The sequence below is a fragment of the Amblyomma maculatum genome, chromosome 1, assembly GCF_055883805.1.
Source record: "Amblyomma maculatum isolate TAMU_Amacu chromosome 1, ASM5588380v1, whole genome shotgun sequence".
NCBI classification, from domain to species: domain Eukaryota; kingdom Metazoa; phylum Arthropoda; class Arachnida; order Ixodida; family Ixodidae; genus Amblyomma; species Amblyomma maculatum.
This window is the reverse complement of record NC_139344.1, coordinates 456,622,747-456,640,794: the sequence shown is the minus strand read 5'-3', so window position 1 is coordinate 456,640,794 and position 18,048 is coordinate 456,622,747. Positions and strand designations below refer to the sequence as shown.

Here is an 18,048-nt window from a genome sequence, read left to right as displayed (position 1 = left end):
AAAGAAAAACATTTATTGGGTGGCAAACCAAAGAAGGACAAAGGAAGAGAGGAAGAAAAGCAGTCTGATAAATGTATTCATAAAGCATTAGGAATAAAAAACAAACAATACAATAAAGAAAACAAAACTACTTGTACACAAAGTAGAGACTAATAAGCGCCAAAATATCTTAGTGGTATGCTCTTAGGGCATAAATAAATGTCAACAACGCCATGGACCAGCTTCTTGAAAAGTGTCTGCAAGTTGCACGAGAGCCTTTGTTGCGCATAGTTAGTGCGTTGATATGGCACAAACAAATGTCCTGGAAATCTTGCAGCATAATGCCTTCTATTTTGTGCCCACTTTGAAATAGACCTGATATGATTCATTCCTTTTATATTCATTACCATATGTCAATGCTAAGGAAAACTTGAAGAGGTCAAGCATACCTAAGTCTAAAAATGAGTGAGTTGGAAAGTCAAATGGGGCTTTGCACACAGCACGAATAGCCCTATTTTGCGGAAGGAAAACGCAATTGATATTGCTAGCAGATGCTGTGTCCAAGCAAGACAGCCATAATAGAGGCAGAAAAACCAAATAGGTTTATGGCAAAAGCTTAATCTTCTGGGGAAGATATTTAATAGTGTAAGGAAGATGAGAAACTTGAGACAGGTTGCTGGTCAGAAGACTGGTATAGCAATTGCGGCATTTTTAGGACGAGTCGTGATCAACGAAAAACACCTGATGTTTTAATAGAATTAACGAGCGTGGTTTTGACCAACCAAGTACAATATCGCTACTAAGCATTCTTACTCCCCGCCTAAAACAAAACTACTTTTGTTTCTTCAGTGTTAATTATAAACCCATATTTGGCAGACCAAGTACATAGTATTTAGGCACACAGTTCGCACTTAATGTTCGAGGACATAGTTCGCAACTGTAGCCAGCGCTGCAGCATTACTGGAAGAAAACAACGAAGTTGTATCATCAGCACATATAAGGAATTTTGTTTAGCGGTGTACATTAACAATGTCATTGATAAAGACAATAAACGTAAAATAACCCATGACGCTGCCATGCGGAAAACCAATAAGTAGAAGTCTAAATTGGGAATAAATGTTAATGATTTGCACAAATTGACATCTTTGCAACAGGTATAACCTTATGAAGATTAAAGCAATGCCACCAATACTACAGAGACATTTAAGTAACAGGAGCTCGTGGCTGATACAGTGAAAAGCCCTACTAAAGTCGAAAATTCCTGGAGTGAAGAGACGTTTTTGAAACATTTTTTTAATATAAATTCATTTTGCTGAAGCAGTGCAAGTTGAAACAATCTGTTTTTTTTTTTTCGAACAAAATTCTAATATTGGGCCATTGTTTGTTCCCCTGCTAGAGTTCCTCTCCCTAATATGTCGCGCAAGTGTGCACATGCGAGAGTATTTTTGCGTCAGTGTGCTCCAGAAATGTATTCAAATGGGAAAGGTTTTGGTAACTATAGGGTAGCACGATGACGCTCTATACGGAATTATTCCAAGTTGACACTAACAGATCGTAGGGAACAAAATGTAGCGCACCAAGACAAGGACGAAGAAAGAACACACACACAGCGCTTTCTCCGTCCTTATCTTTTGCGCAACATTTTGTTCTCTTCGATCATGTACCAACAAGCCCGTGTCTACCCTTCTTAATGACAATAACAGGTTCTTGTGCCGTGCTAAAAGCCCGGGGCTCTTTATAAACCGTGTAATACGAACTTGAACAATGATAATAAAAAGCGTGTTCGCGTTTTAATATATGCCTGCAGAAGACATAAACCTAACCGTTACCGTAGCCTCGCTCCTGCACCTTTCTTTTTTATGTCTTAGTCTCACGTTGTGGGGAATTATTACCCCTGATACGTGTTCTTTTCCACAAAGTTCTGTACCATTTTCTTTTAAAAATATCCTGTGTTTTGTTTTTTATTCTTTTAACCTCGTCGCTGCTCTGATGCCTGGACCGCATAGTCGGATCTGCGCAGAGAAGGGTTATAGATCACCAACTTCCATAAAAGCGAGCTACGAGTGGCTTTTATCTGCCTCTTCTCGCAGGTACTTCAACGGTTATCGGCCAGTCATCCTCGTGGCTGACCTGGACCTACTACGACAGATCCAGATTAAAGACTTTCACGATTTCACGGACAGAGGAGTGAGTAGAGCATAAAATGAACCACTGCTGATAAACACGCAGATCAGACATCAAATGGGCTTGTTACCATAAAGCGGCATTACTAGGGACGCCTAAAGGGATGCAAGGGACATCCAAAAATTTTTTTTCAGACATTTCTTCCGCAACTCTCTTTTCTTTCTGATTATCGTTAAGTTTGCCCGGAAGGAAAACAGCTATTTATCACGGGAAACGTTCCATTAAAACTTTCCCCGCCATTAAGCTCTACCTTGTGACGTCATCGCTGTAGGGATCTCTGTGACTACACTGTGCATATTTACGGCGGTGGGCCTAACCTTGGGCGTCCGCTAAAAACGTCTGCCCACAAACGGCAGAGTGCATGCGCTTTTTCGTATTCATTTTTTTTTTTTAGAGCTTCATAGTGCAGTTAAACAGGCAGGCTCCAATTTGTACTTTGTGCCCCTTCATGTATTGCACAGATAACTGATACCTTTCTTTGATAGCAACTGCATAGCCAGAATAGTCCGTTTGCTGAAAAATGGAGAGACATTACTTGGATAGTTCTCGGGTATAACATAATAATTGCTGACATAAACTAGATATTATTTCTTGCTCGTTTCCCAAAGAAAACTGAAAAATAAAGATTTTTAAAGCTCAGGAATAGAACCTCTTTCTGGAAAAAGAAAACATGCGACAGAGCACAATATGGCCTTAAGGCATCCTTCCAACCCGTTCTCAACATCATACATAAACTCGTTCAGTGGCTAGGGCATCTGGGAACGAACATGTCAAACAAAACAATTTTGCACGCAACAGAGAGCGCGGATTCTCACTCGAATGTCTATATTATGTTCCTTTCAAGTTATTCTCTTCTCGTGCCACCTTTTCGTGTATAGGGCGTATGTATTCACCTGAAGGCAGGGGCACCATTCCAGATACGGCGCACAGCTTCAATACTATAGTAGCCGGCGTGGTGTACTATATATATGCGACTGTAGCCTTTGCCGTTCAACATGCTGAACAGAATGGCTGTTACTGTACAGCTCGTGGTTACTATGTAAGGGTTTCCAAACAGCTTCTCGGCAGTTACTTTTAGGCATGACGCTAACTGCAGGGGTTTAAGATTTAAAGTAATAAATATCGCAATCACGCGTCGTCGGTATCCTAGAAAGTCGCGTGGACCATAAAGGGAAAAGCTGCCCCATGAGATGCACAAAAAAATAGAAAAGGACGTTCCAAGAGGTGCCTACCATTCACATCCCATCATTACCGTGCGAACCAAAGGTGCAAAGAAGACAAAGCACGAATTTTATCGCCTATTTACTGCGTTCGATAAAACTGAAAGAGGCCAGAAAGATATGAAATAGCAAATCAGGTCTACAACGAAAATAACTTTTTTTTTTCTGTCCGCTCCATATTCAGTATTTAGTGCGATCTTTAAAATTTAGCTTTTTTGTGCAACTAACTGTCCTTTATTTTTACAGCTGCTGTTCCAGGCCAAGCGTCCCCCAAGCCCTCACGACAAGAGCATCTTTCAGCTGACCTCCACCCGCTGGAAGGAAGTGCGCAGCGTCCTCACGCCTTCGTTTACCACCAACAAGCTTAGAGTTGTAAGCATGCATCACAATATTTCCGTTCATGTCACTCGTGACCTTCACACAACGCCGTCGTACGTTCACGCCAACCTTTGGCTCTAAGTAAGCCTTTACCCTATTCTGCTTTGTAGCGAAAATAGGCTTGCACAACTTCCTAATTTCGTCAGGTAATAATGGCACGCTCTGCCCCACGACACATGCCTTCTTGAAGTTGTTCATTTACAAACTAATTTCGCTGTGCCGTTCACTTTTGATACTTCCAGCTATTTGAAATTACATAACGATGCTCGTTTTGCAAAGCAATTTTTTCGAGAGTGTTAACCTCTTCGCTAGATGCTGTGCAACATCACTGGGGTGTATTTGCAATCGCTATCTCGTTCAAGGCGCACGAAGTGCCGCGACTAAATGTCACCTCGGTTTAAAATAAGACATTTTTTGTTGGCTTTGCGAACCTTACGGAGGGCTTTGAAAGGCACGCAGCCAAGTTGGCAGTAATGTTTCATTTTCGACAATTTAAGAATCCCTGTGATGTAAAGTTGTCTTGAGGAACACGGTCCCAATGCTAAAGTTGTAGATGCTATTAAAAATCAGCCGACCAAAATGTTTCCACCAAGCTGCTGCTTGCGCAAACCAGTTTTTTTACCGGTCTTAAACGATAACCTATATTAAAAGCATCGTCTACGTGAAAGCGGTTCTACTTCAGGGCCCCAAGACCAGTGTCAGAGAACAACGCGTTCTTCTGTGTGGAGAGCTGTACCCGATGACGCTTTGCGTTCACGCTTAACTAGAGGGGTTCATCAGCAGCTGGTCAAGTGTTGGCTTTCTTTGATAGGAATCAAATAAAGATGCGTAAATTTAACTTCGATAGAAGCATAGCAGCTCGCCATTTGCCGAGACGATCTATATCTTTTGCGTCGACAATTTGTTCATTAGGGCTATTTCAAAATGAAGATCAAATTATTGTATGCTAATAAATTCAATTTGTCACACGAAAAAATGCTGCAGGATAGTTCAAGCCACTTTGTTTTCACTGGAGCTAGAATACTGTGTTATTAAAAAGCTTCATAATATTTGGCTCAGATACCTGGTATATGCAGAAGGCACACTACGCTAAGCAAGCGCTTTTATAAATTGCAGTTTTTCTTTAATGTTACACGAGTCTATATATTCTATCCTGAATGTTAAATAAATGATTTTTATAGCATGCATATTTAAGCATACCAAACTCGGATATTTCAATTTAGAATACCGAAACGTGATTCCAGTGTCGGCCATATAATCTGGGAATGTGCTAGCTCCCCAGGGGCTAAAACAAATATAAATTGTAGAGAAGCCTGGGAAGCCCTGCTGCGGAGCGAGGTCCTTGCTCCACAGCAGCAAGCCATCCGCCTGGCAGAAGAAGCCGCGAAAAGCCAGGACCTCTTTGCCTGCTTCTAATCGCGGAGGTCTCGGCTCCCGTACCTTAGGCCTGCGTGCTGGTCGCGGGGAGTGGGGGCCTCCTTATCTGGTGGAAAATTAAAGTTATCACATCACATCCAGTGTCGGCCACATAAAGATCGCGAAGCAAAGTCAGATTCTCTTATATATAGCCGCCACTGGATTATTCACGCGCCACAGACGAATGTTGATCAGTACAAACAGAAATGTAATAGCCTCCACTGCAACCACTGATTATTGAAGAGGAGGCCATTACATTTAACATTCACTTAGCGCAGTGTACTTCAACGTGGCTCACCGCTGTTTGCCAGTCTAAAAAAATAACTTCATTACCACCGTTTGCAAATTCACTCCCCACGATGAAACACGCAGCAGAATAGGTGACAACACATCGAAAAGGTGCACAGACACAAACACACAAATCAGTTCAGTCGTTCAGTCGTGTCCGGCTCTTCGTGACACTATGGACCATGCACGCCATGCTTTCCGGTCTCTCACTATCTTCCTAACATCACATAACTTCATCTGCAGTGCCTCGAGGATGCCTTCTAACCCTCGCGTTCGCTGCCTACCCCTTCTCCGGCGACCCTCAACCTTTCCCAACATCAAATCTTTCTCCAGCGACTCCTCTCTTCTCATCAGATGACCAAAGTAGCTGAGCTTTAACTTTAGAATTTGACCCTCCAATGAGCAGTCAGGGTTTATGGTTGACAATATCGACTGATTTGATCTTCTGGCAGTCCAAGGAACTCTCAAGAGTCTTCGCCAGCACCACAATTCAAACGCGTCAATTCTTCGGTGGTCAGCCTTTTTCACAGTCCAACTCTCGCATCCATACATCACAACTGGAAAGACCATAACACACACATAAACAAGAACGATGCTGCGCTGACAGCTAATTATTTGTACACCAACACCTTCTTCCTTCTCAACTTCTAGGTACACATCATTGCATCTTTATAAACAATTACAAATAAAGTAAAAATCATTAGTTGTCAGTGCAGCATCGTCCTTGTTAATGTGTGTGTGTGTGTGTGTGTGTGTGTGTGTGTGTGTGTGTGTGTGTGTGTGTGTGTGTGTGTGTGTGTGTGTGTGTGTGTGTGTGTGTGTGTGTGTGTGTGTGTGTGTGTGTGTGTGTGTGTGTGTGTGTGTGTGTGTGTGTGTGTGTGTGTGTGTGTGTGTGTGTGTGTGTGTGTGTGTGTGTGTGTGTGTGTGTGTGTGTGTGTGTGTGTGTGTGTGTGTGTGTGTGTGTGTGTGTGTGTGTGTGTGTGTGTGTGTGTGTGTGTGTGTGTGTGTGTGTGTGTGTGTGTGTGTGTGTGTGTGTGTGTGTGTGTGTGTGTGTGTGTGTGTGTGTGTGTGTGTGTGTGTGTGTGTGTGTGTGTGTGTGTGTGTGTGTGTGTGTGTGTGTGTGTGTGTGTGTGTGTGTGTGTGTGTGTGTGTGTGTGTGTGTGTGTGTGTGTGTGTGTGTGTGTGTGTGTGTGTGTGTGTGTGTGTGTGTGTGTGTGTGTGTGTGTGTGTGTGTGTGTGTGTGTGTGTGTGTGTGTGTGTGTGTGTGTGTGTGTGTGTGTGTGTGTGTGTGTGTGTGTGTGTGTGTGTGTGTGTGTGTGTGTGTGTGTGTGTGTGTGTGTGTGTGTGTGTGTGTGTGTGTGTGTGTGTGTGTGTGTGTGTGTGTGTGTGTGTGTGTGTGTGTGTGTGTGTGTGTGTGTGTGTGTGTGTGTGGTGTGTGTGCGTGCGTGCGTGCGTGCGTGCGTGCGTGCGTGCGTGCGTGCGTGCGTGCGTATACATGCGTGTATGCGCATGCGCGCGTATACGTGCGTGTGTGCGCATGAGAGCGTGTGCCTCTTCTTTGTGTTGTCACCTATTCTGCTGCGTGTTTCATCATGTCTGACCGCCTAGCTCGACGTATTATTGTCACTCCCCCATCTTTTGTTTGTCAAATGTAGTCAGGGCTTGAAGTTTTCTTTAAACGTCGGTAGAGCAACATTCATGGCATCCGTCAAATTAAAATCATCCGCACTGCAAACAAAAATTTTTCCTACCCTGTTAACGCTCTTTGGTCTTTAAAGGAGTAGCGAATGTTCTACTGTGCTCCTCAAAACCATGTTGGGACGCTTGAAGACTTTTTAACGAGGATTGCGCTGGCGCTTTCTGTCTAAATGCATATATCCATGTAGATAGTAGAATTAGCATTCAACACGGCATTACTGCTCGGAACAACATTTATCAATATCCTTTCTCATGTTTTTTTTACTAATTGGAGAAATTTCAAAAACTTTTTCCGTTTATTTTTAGGACGCTATTTAAAGCATTTTCCGTTGGTTATCCCCAATTCTTCTGTTTCTTCCGATTCAAGATGTCTCCGGGCATCATCTCAGCTGTCGAGAAGCTTGTCTCCAAGATTGACCAGAAGGCGGAGACAGGCGAGGAGTTCGAAGCCGGCGAAATGTACGCGGCATTGGCCCTGGACGTGATCTGCAAGAGTGCCATGGGCATCGACTACAACCTGCAAGACCACCCGCGACATCGCTTCCTGGTCTGCTGCAGACTGCTCTTCGGATGCGCTTTCTCCTTCATCGCCGTGTTGCTTAGTACGTATAGCAGACCAACACTGCTGTCATCCGCGTTCAATTCGCTTACCGGTAAATAATCCATTTCGGATTCCTATATTGCGCACTTATTACGGAGTGTAAATTTAGCAATCGCGATCATAAAGTCCTCTTTCTGTTTCAACATATTTCGTTACCCTTTTTGGTAATTATCAACCCCTGTACCTGCAAGTCGGCACGGTTATCAACGTGCACTTTAAACCTCAAATGTCGAAATAACGTGTAATAATATTGTAGTGTGCTATAAAATCATTGTGACCTTATCTAGCCCCGTAACAAGCGTTGCTGCTGAAAGAGCATGCTTTAGTATCCCTTTTTTAACTTCCGTCTATCTCCTGCGTGAAACTTCTCGACAGGTTAACTTGTATTTCGACTGACATTGAAGAAATGTACGGCCTTAACGGACACAAACATTTACCGCCTACAGCCGCATTCCCGGGATCAGCAGGCCTGCTGCAGTTCATCAACTTTCGCCTGCTACGCTGGCAGAACCGCGGTGTACATCCATTTGTCGAAGTGCAAGAAAAGTGCAAGCGCATTGTGGAGCAGAGGCAGCTCGACTCGACGGTAAGTAATTCGCTGGTCCTAATGGCTGAAACTCTGTCGCTTCACTTCGAGTCCATACACTAAGCTTCCACGCGTATATCCAGCCTACCGATGTCAAAAAGTCTCGAGTGGCTACTTTGAGGAAGCTCGCTGAAGCCTAATGCATACCACGCAGCTTGTACCATAAAGGTAAAGCCTTAAGTTCAAGTTATTAAACCTGAACAGCAGGCTTATTTGCGAAAAAGAAATGTCATGATGCGAATTTAGGTAAATCCTCTTGGTATTTCGCTATGCTGTTGGCATGCTGCAGAATACCTAAATCCACAGAAATTGTTGTTGTGCACGGCATTCAGTGTAATTTTTAACGTTACCTAGCCACCTACACATTTCGCCGAAACCATTAGCAGGAGATCCGCCTGACTCGTCTTTCAACTGAAGTCCATTGTAGCTGTAGGTTTTCTTTTTTGTCTTGCTTTCACTTGGTTTGCCTAATCTAGCTAATCATGCAACAGCCAAAGCAAGTCAAACCAATAGTAAATCTAAGAGAAAGGAACAAAATACTAAGAATACTGATAAGGCTGACCGCGTAACTATGGGAAGAACGAGGAGAAAAGAGAAGGACAACGTCGTCAAGGGAGAAACGAACGTGACGCTTTTTGCAAATTTTTTTGTGAAAAGAGAAGGACAACTTCGTCAAGAGGGAAACAAACGTGACTCTTTTTGCAAAATTTTTTAGTGAACAGTTATCTAGTTTTGGTCATTAATCTTTACTTTCCATCATCGTCATCATCAACTACGACACTGCAGGGAGAAGGCCTCTCCCATTTTCCTCCAATTAACCCTGTCCTGTGCTAGCTACATCCACTTGCCCCTGCGAACTACTTAACCTGAACCACACACCTAATTTTCTGCAGTCCCCTGCTACGCCTTCCTTCCTTTTCAATCCAATTGATCACTCTTAAATACCATCGGTTATCCTCTCTGCGTACGTGTTCTGCCTATATAGTCATACACCTATTCGCTTTCATCTGCTGTCGTACTGGTTAGGGCTCAGAAGAATTAAAAACGTGTGTGTATTTTAAGTCATGCTTCTGAAAAAATGATAAACCCTTGCCGGTAGCCGCTCGCTTTCACGTCCCGATAATTAGCGAGGCGGTAGGTTAGAGGCATCGGAGCGTAGACTCCGTGTAGTGCACCGGCTTCACAGTACTAGAAAGGCACTTGTTAAGGCGAAAGCCTTTATGGCTTACACTGTCACCGTCCGTTTATGCGGTCCGACTATAGCTGTCAATCAAATGACCTCATCACCCGAAATTGAGACCAACGTCATCAGAAAAATAAAAATCCGGCCTCAAACGCGAATCGAACATCCATCTCTTGTATCTCCATCCGAGCCCTTTAACCAACTATGCCACGCCCGGAATAACTGTCTACCATGAGGAGGATAGTTAAAAATAAATAAATTACTTCCCTATCGGGAACACCCGGGATAGTGAAACACACAAAGTATTTATCCTTGTTAGCAGTAAGGATGATAGTAGCTATAGCAATGATGCTACGGTTAGTGTTAATGACAACGATGACATTAGCGATGATAATGACTGTGCATTTAGTTGATAACAATAATGAGGGTAAACGGGATGCACTGTGCGCACCACACTGCACTCGGGATTTTTTATGCAGGCTCGCACCTATTGGAACCACAGTGTGACCTACAAAAATTCATTAAGCCTCACCTTAGTGTTCTCCGGACGGCCGCCATGTGCTCCTTATGTTCTGGCACCAAGGTCACAGGCGGCGCGAGAGAGGCGAATTGATTTCATGCTTAAAAACATTAGGGAATTACTCTGTCGTGCAAGACGGATGACACAGCAATGCTGTTTGCGTTTGGTTCGACTACGTTATAGTAATTGGTTCACTGGAAAGGAAAGGTGCAGTATCTGTCACACTTGTTCTGTGGACACCTGACCCGCGCCGTAAGAGGAGGATTATATTTCAAGACATCATAGTGTATATGTGTTGTCTTCGGCGAAGAAGTGCGTCCTGTAAACCAATTTGAATTGCGCCTGATTCCTGCTGTACGGCATCTACTTCTGTATGTTCTGTGCTGTGACGTTCGAGGAAGCGCCAAATGAAAGGCGCCGCAGGGACGCCTGGATTGGACGCCCGGTAGGGTGAGCTTCACCTAAGTAATCTCGACCATGACCGATCAGATCTCATGATGGCAGTTCTGGTTATTAGACATAATCGGAGGTGACGTCACGTCCGATCGTGATGACGTCATTACTGAGAACACATGCAGAACACGAACACACAAGTACATCATGGACTTTTTGTCAGACAGAACTGCCGGCATGAAATTTCAAGACATTCAGTCCCCCCCATGGATGTTAGGGAGCTGGGGGGTGCAGCAGGACTTGGTTCTCTCCCCGTTTCTTCTAAACGTGGCAGCGAGGGGCCTCCCAGAAGGTCTGGGGTCATAAAGGGGCTAAATTTCAGTATTTTTGCGGATGACATCAATCTCTGGATTAACCAGGGTAGTGATGCGAGCATTGAGGAGAGCCTGCAGGTGGCGGTCACTGTCGTAGACTACGCTGCCAGTAGGGGTCTATCATGCTCGCCGCAAAAATCGGAATCATTCATCTATAACCCAAAGTCACTCTGATGTAAGCGCAACTGGGAATTTGACATTAAAGTAGGAGGGAAACCAGTTCCAAAGGTAGATAAAATCAGACTCTTAGGACTATTCATTCAGGAGAATGGATATAATGACGGAAAAATCAGAAAGCTAGAGGGATTCGCCACACAAGCCATTGGAATATTTAGGAGAACTGCGTTTAAAGGACGAGGCCTGAAGGAAAGAAGCTTGCTTAAACTCATCCAAACTTACGTAATAAGTTGCGTGAGCTATGCCACACCGTTCTTAAATATCAGGTCAGAGGAGAAGAAGAGGTTAGACTCTCTCATTCGACGGTGCATAAAGAGGGCCCTGAGCTTACCAATTACCACATCCACAGAGAAGCTCCTTTGTATGGGAGTGCACAATAGCTGGGACGAAATAGCGGAGGCTGTCGGAGTTTCGCAGCTGCAAAGAATAAGTCGAACGACCACGGGCAGAACTGTACTCGAAATTGTAGGCCTGCAGACAGATTGGGGACTACGAGAAAATCAAGCATCCCACAGGACTACTGAGAAAATCTAATCATTGCCCCCCTCCCTCGTAACATGCATCCCATATTCAACACAGAGAGGAGGGCGAAGAGGGCAGGAAGACTAATCAGACGCTTCGATTCGATGGACAGCAAGTCGGTTGCGTACGTGGATGCGGCAAGTGGCAAAACGGGTGCGGCGGTCGCCTCGGTGGTCTATGGCCGAGGGGCCCCGGTATCAGCCGCCACCATTAGAAGCCGCAACACGGAAACGGCTGAAGACGTTGCAATAGCGCTCGCTTGCGACAGAACGCAAGCCAATTTCATAATCAGCGATAGCAAAACGGCTATTTGAAATTTCGGAAAGGGTAGGGTCTCGCCTGAAGCGGCAAGGATTCTGGCCAGTATACGAATAAACAGGAAAATTCGCCTAATTTGGACCCCTGCACATACGTCCGTTCCTGGCAACGAAGCGGCCCACAAGTTAGCCCGAGCTCTCTACTTCCGGGTAACTGTGGAGCCGCCCGACTGCCGGAACATGGACGAGCGTCTGCAAAATTATACGGAGATTCTTCAAAATTGCAGGTTAAGCTGGAGACTGGTGCCACCACCGGATAAAAGTCTAACAATACGGAGGCCATCGCATGGCGGTGCCTGCAAGCTGGAAACTTGAAACCCGGTCTGGGCATATTATGTCCAGATGGACGATAAAAAAAAAAAAAAACGATGAATGCAAGCACTGTGGGGAGAGAGGAGCCCTCGACCATATAATCTGGGAATGTGCGGCTAGCTCCCCAGGGCTAAAACAATTTAATTGTAGAGAAGCCTAGGAAGTCTGCTGCAGAGCGAGGTCCCTGCTCCATAGCAACAAGCCATCCGCCTGGCGGAAGAAGCCGCGGAGAGCCAAGACTTAGTTGCCTTAATCTGATAGCGGAGGTCTCGGCTCTCGTCGTTAGGCCTGCGTTCCTGGAGCTGGGATTGGGGGCCTAATTATCTGGTGGAAAAATAAAGTTGTTATCACATCGCATCCCACGCAGCTGCGCACGCTGCACGGAATAACATCAGGCTTAAACACCATCGCTGTTTAAAATGATGACCGTTTTATCCGCATATGCGGATGGCTGCCTATGCGACGTTAAAGCTGGAACTTATTTCAGCCTGCACGTACGTGCTGCGTGGAATTTGTGTAGGAGTGCTACGCAACAAGTCGGCTAGTCTGACCTATATTGTCAAAAGAAGCTTTGAGGATTTTGACGCAAACACGTGCTTCTACTTTCTTCGAAACTAAAGCTCCGCAGGAAGGATCTGCTGCAGCTGATGATCGACGCGAAGCACACCAGCGTTGACCTGGGATCGGTGGGGTCCAGTCAACTCACGGCGGCCGAGGACAACGAACATGAACTGACTGACACAGTAAAAACCGGTAAGTCTGTTAGTGACAGTGCTAACAGTAACATTGAGAATGAAGATTCACCATATCAAAAATGATAGGTAAATTTCACTGCGCGATACCTTCGCGGAACTTAATGGTTTTCACAATATCAATGGGATGCGTTTTTTATAAGGAAATTGTGTATGCTGTGGGAGTTCCCGAATTCTTTTTCAGTTTTTGGGCTCCCAGCTTACTTTTTTGACATCGAAAGTACTCGGTAAACGTTTTTATGTATTCGTAATGTGATGAAGCAGGTACAGTTATTTTGTAGAGCATGCAAAATCATATTGTCTAATACTGAACTCATCTATGTAATTAGCACCTTGCGGGTAGTAGGGATTGTAGAAGTATTTTACATATACCTCGTAGTCATGTATTAACTTAAGATCTTTTGGCCTCTCCCTACACTGAGATGTTTTGAAATGTTAGAAACCGATAGTCTCTGAGAAGGTATGAAAGACAAGAAAGATTCAATTTACGTTTAGGCCGTTTTCTTCTCTCTGCGCAGCTTGGTTTGCACTTTGAAAGTGTTGCGTGGTGTGTTTGCTTTTTATATTGTCGAAACTTTCGAACGCAATCATTCTTGGCTTTTTTGTTGCTCCTAGACTTGTAACTGGCACGCCTTGTATGGGGACCACATTTCTCGTCAAGCCACCTTTTGGCTTTTGATTTTGCTTCGCAACACCATGATGCTGAAATAATTGCTTCATTAAATAATAAAATGAATTTAGAGAAAGACAAGTAAGAAAGGAAATTGACAAGCAACTCCTCTCGGTGGATTTGTCCAGAGTAACTGTCGCAATTCAACAAAATCCCTTCGCCTATGTCGACATTAAACTTGTTTGTTTATGCGTTTAGGCCAATTGCCAATTTCAGTTTATTAGTCCATTTCGCAGACATATTATAAAACTTGTTGGGTTGGTTTGGGTTTTATAGCGCACGAGTAACTAAGGTCATCGTGTGTCAAACATAGGCGTTTTATACAGAGCGGTTTTAGAGTGATTTGAATCGCGCAGGAAGATTCGCATTTATCCAATACAATTACAGGAATATCAAAAAGGGTGTTTAGGTTCCTACAAGAAAGCGCTACGTTTATGTCACTATCTGCAATAATCCGAGGTTAAGTGGCGGTTGTTTGCATATAAGCTTGACACAGTGCGCCGAAATTTGGGTTTAATGACGAGAACTTCATCTTACGTCGTCCCCCGTTTATTTCTCGTACATCCGGTCGCACCGCGAACATGTCATCATCCCTTGCATGCAGTCTGGACTTCGCGCTTCGACCAATCTTCTTTCGCATCTTTGCTCTCACTATCAGACGCATAAATGCCCCCTCCTCTTCCTCCCCACCTTCGAGAAAGAAAGCAAAGGAATATCCTGCGGTGTATGAATCACAGAGCAATTTAAGTAGTGATATCAAAGCTGCGTTTGGCAATAAATATAAAAAAATGTATCGCGGAACCGCAAATTGATCATGTACATAGCGTAAACGTTGCTTAATAATGGCGCGGCAGATAATTCAGACGTCATAATAATGTTGTCAATAACTCTAAATGGCCTCCAGACGCCCCTGAATACTCAGGGGGAAAATACATGCCATGCAGTGCTTCACTCAGCAATAATGTGTTGTGAATTTGTAGAGAAATAAAAGCAATCCCTTGATATTCTTAAACCAAGATCTTCCGGCTTCAAAGTGCTCAGTCGAGTACTGTAAAGTTTGCACGTTTTGTACAATCGATATCACTTAGTGCTGTCACGTTGCAAGGGGAACTCGAGTTAGTCCGATGCATGGCCTCATTCTGCGGTCTATAGCAGCCTAAACCAGTTCTCAACCCGAGATTTCACGGTAACTAGCCATTTATATGACGTTAAACGGCGCATAAGGAGCTATGACTATCAAGCGCCAAGCGCAGGTGAAAAAAATTGCTGTAATAGAAACAAATAAACGCTCTTTCTTAATTTCAAAGGAAACTCATCATGGCCGATTAAAATAAAATATTTCCCACACACTAATACACTGCTTTTAAGAAAATGTTCGAAACATGCATATGCGAGGAAAATTCTGAGTACTGCTGCTCTACTTTGTCACATAAACGACACGTCTCTTTTCCTCACCAATTCAACAAGAGGGCTGCCAATTTTTTTGACATAAAGGTGATTCGCTGTAAAAAATAGCAATAGATGAGCTTATTTGAATATAGAGAGTAAGAATGAATGGCACCATGCTATAGAAACGCGCTTCCTGCAGCGAAATACCACCCGCCATCGTGCTGAAGGCGTACCTCTACAATAATGCTACAATGAAGTAGGTTTTCTGAGCAGCCACCGCCTTCCGCAAGATTTCTTATTCGTGATAAGAGGTCACCACCTTCAACATGATTTATAATCCTGATAAGAGTTTATTGAAGGCAGCAAAGCCGAAATTAAATTATGGCACTCAGGTTTTGGCCCCGTTTTCGACACCGAAGCATGCATGGCGAGGCTTATTACGTGGCCAAGAGACATTGGTGGCGATGGCTGCGCCGCTTGATTGCGATGCGGCGTCAAAAGCGTACGACAAACCGACCGCCCTCCTCAATTGCATTCAACGTTCAACTCTACAAAATTCCATGATGCTTCCTCTGCCAACAGGTTTCGGTCGCCATGTAGCCGACCAGTCGCCGTCCACAGAAAGTGATGAAAGAGGCCCTGTTGAGATACGCCACTTGTGCGGGCTGGACGCGAAGTCAGTTACTGAACTCTCCGCTTAACACTATTTCGCAAACACGAAAAATGATATAATTTTTTCATGGCATTTTCATGGGAATTTTCTTACTCTTAATGAAATGCGTACGAAGATTATACGATCGGTTATTATTACCTCTTACGATCTTCATTTACACTCCTTCCTGTGGTGCCCATCTTGTTGCGTCCACAGACGTTTCTGGCAACGGGAACCTGTCGGTCTTCAAAAAAGCTGTCCTGGATGACGACGACATCACGCAGAACGCTTTCTCCGTTCTCGTTGCCGGGTGAGGCATTCTAGCTACATTTGAAGACGGAACGCGTTGCTTCGCTTGCTCGATAAAGCTTAGACTAGCAAGTAAAAACATAAAAAAGGGTGCAGTTGTTTTCCAACAACTGGTGTTGATCGTAATATTTAGCCTCAGCCACTCACGTCAGCATGAGCTTTATGTCTGAAGATCGCCATCGAAGCAGAGAGCAAATGAGCACATACTCGTGTGTGGTAGCGATCCGGAGCTACTCTTTTAACATAATGGCATGCTTGACACGGGGTGTGTTCGAGAAACAAAAATCATTCCCTTCATAAAAGTACAGGAAATGACCTGGCCTATAAATTGTGCGTCTTTGGTACGAGTGTGCAGATATTGCTTTTGTCCACAAAAGCAATATCACACACCAGATTCAATACAGCTTTGTCAGGTCATTAAGACTGCAGCCAGGGCATTAGATGACCCATTTAAACAGCACCTTGCACCCCGCTTTTGGGTAGCCTCACCATAGTATATGGTGAGGCTACCCAAATATAATATAAAACAGTGTAAAAATGATGCAGATGACGCAAGTACGGCTGAAACAAGGGTTGGCGTTTGAAGTTGAAGTTCAAATTTGAAGTTTTGAAGTGGAAAAATGTGCTTCCAATATATACAAACAAACGAATTATACAATTCTGGATTGAGATGGGGTTTCTGGACGGCCAAAAACTACCTTAGCACTGTCGGTGTTAGGCAGTAAGTTTGAGTATAAACCTCTGAAGCTCTGCAACCTATACAAACACAAAATAAACAAACGCGGAGGCTTACTAATGCAATTTAAAAAACCTTTACTGTAAGCGGGAGCACTGCACAATGCATAAAATGTTTCGATAAGGCATCGTGATATTTGTACCATTATGTATGAATACTGCGCTGGTGTAGATATATCACGCTGGCGCAAAGCTTTGAAAAAGCAGATATTGTAAGTGGACACAGCAAATGCAGTGTTACCTCATTTTAAATATCTTATGTAGCCCGTCCGGCTAAAGGAACCGAGACCGAAAATTGTTCACATAAATATTCTGCTATAAAATTATTCACTGTTCATATATTAATATTTCAGCTTATATCATGTTTCTTAGAGCAATAAATGTCTAGAACAAAGGGCTCTCAAAACACAATTATAATCTCTCCGCCTCTTGAAAGGCTAAGATTAGGCTAGGTGTCTCTTAAGTTTTATTTCTTTATTTTTAGTAGCTGAATGAAATTATGTCTTTTGTAACGGACTTGCTAACAAATAGAGGTACTAAAAGCTTTGCTCTGGTTTGAGGCCACAAAGAGAGCAGCCCACTCTTAAGCAGATCAGCAACAGTTCGAAGCCTAAAGTTACCTTGCATTGAGAATTTGTCTTTCATGAGTCATTAGTAAAGCAGTTTCTCGTAATGTTAACATATACTCGACAAACCTGCGTGGCAGTCTACTGCAGTGTTCTAAACCCATATGTCATGTTGGTTTATTTCATTCCTTCATTCCTTGATATTGACATTGCCCCTCTTGAAATGAAACGCGTTTTTCTGCCTCTTATACGGTGATCCGTAGCTGCAGAAAAAAACACAAAATATATCTTAAACCGCAATGATAGAAGCCTGCACTTTTTCGGGGCACAAATAGAGCAACTGTTTCAAAGGGGCAAGTCGACACACACTGATTCTCTTGTTTCGCATATTCATTAATGATTTTATTCCCTTTCTTGTCCCGCGCCGCTTGCTTCCCTGTCTCCGTATAGTTTCGAGACGACGAGCAACACGATGTCCCTGGTGACGCACACGCTCACGCATTACCCAGAAGTGCAAGAGAGGATGAGGGAGGAGCTGCTCTCGGTTCTTGGACCTGACGTGCGTGTTGTACCCTTAAGTATCTTTTATTTTGATAATGCTAGAAATGACCTAGAAGCGAAAGCTCACCGGCGTCGCTTGTGAAGCTTTATCTTCAATCAGTGGTGACTGAGGAGCATCAGAGGTAGACGTGCCACAACGACGGCAGGCTAAGCTGAATAGTTGTAACGTCCCATGGGCGCGAAGTCACGTCAGGCGGAAGGTCGTCTGAAGGTAGCGGGTTGCTGCGGTGGATCACAGCTTAAGTCCGGAGGACTACTTGGTAAAC

The 18,048-nt window shown here is 44.0% G+C and overlaps 1 protein-coding gene across 3 annotated transcripts in view; it reads left to right on the top strand.

Moving 5' to 3' along the window:
* The window catches only part of LOC146209726 (cytochrome P450 3A6-like), a 39,144-nt gene that overhangs the window by 11,122 nt on the left and 9,974 nt on the right, over nucleotides 1-18,048 (top strand). Inside the window, exons 4-10 of one of the 3 annotated variants that reach the window (XM_084587448.1) lie at nucleotides 2,070-2,166; nucleotides 3,630-3,755; nucleotides 7,531-7,765; nucleotides 8,211-8,350; nucleotides 12,769-12,901; nucleotides 15,828-15,921; nucleotides 17,672-17,780. In XM_084587448.1, coding sequence (XP_084443574.1) covers nucleotides 2,070-2,166; nucleotides 3,630-3,755; nucleotides 7,531-7,765; nucleotides 8,211-8,350; nucleotides 12,769-12,901; nucleotides 15,828-15,921; nucleotides 17,672-17,780 — 934 coding nt within the window. Of the gene's footprint in view, nucleotides 1-2,069; nucleotides 2,167-3,629; nucleotides 3,756-7,530; nucleotides 7,766-8,210; nucleotides 8,366-12,768; nucleotides 12,929-15,827; nucleotides 15,922-17,671; nucleotides 17,781-18,048 lie in introns of all 3 variants that reach the window. The other 2 variants (XM_084587449.1, XM_084587447.1) reach the window with 2 other exon arrangements.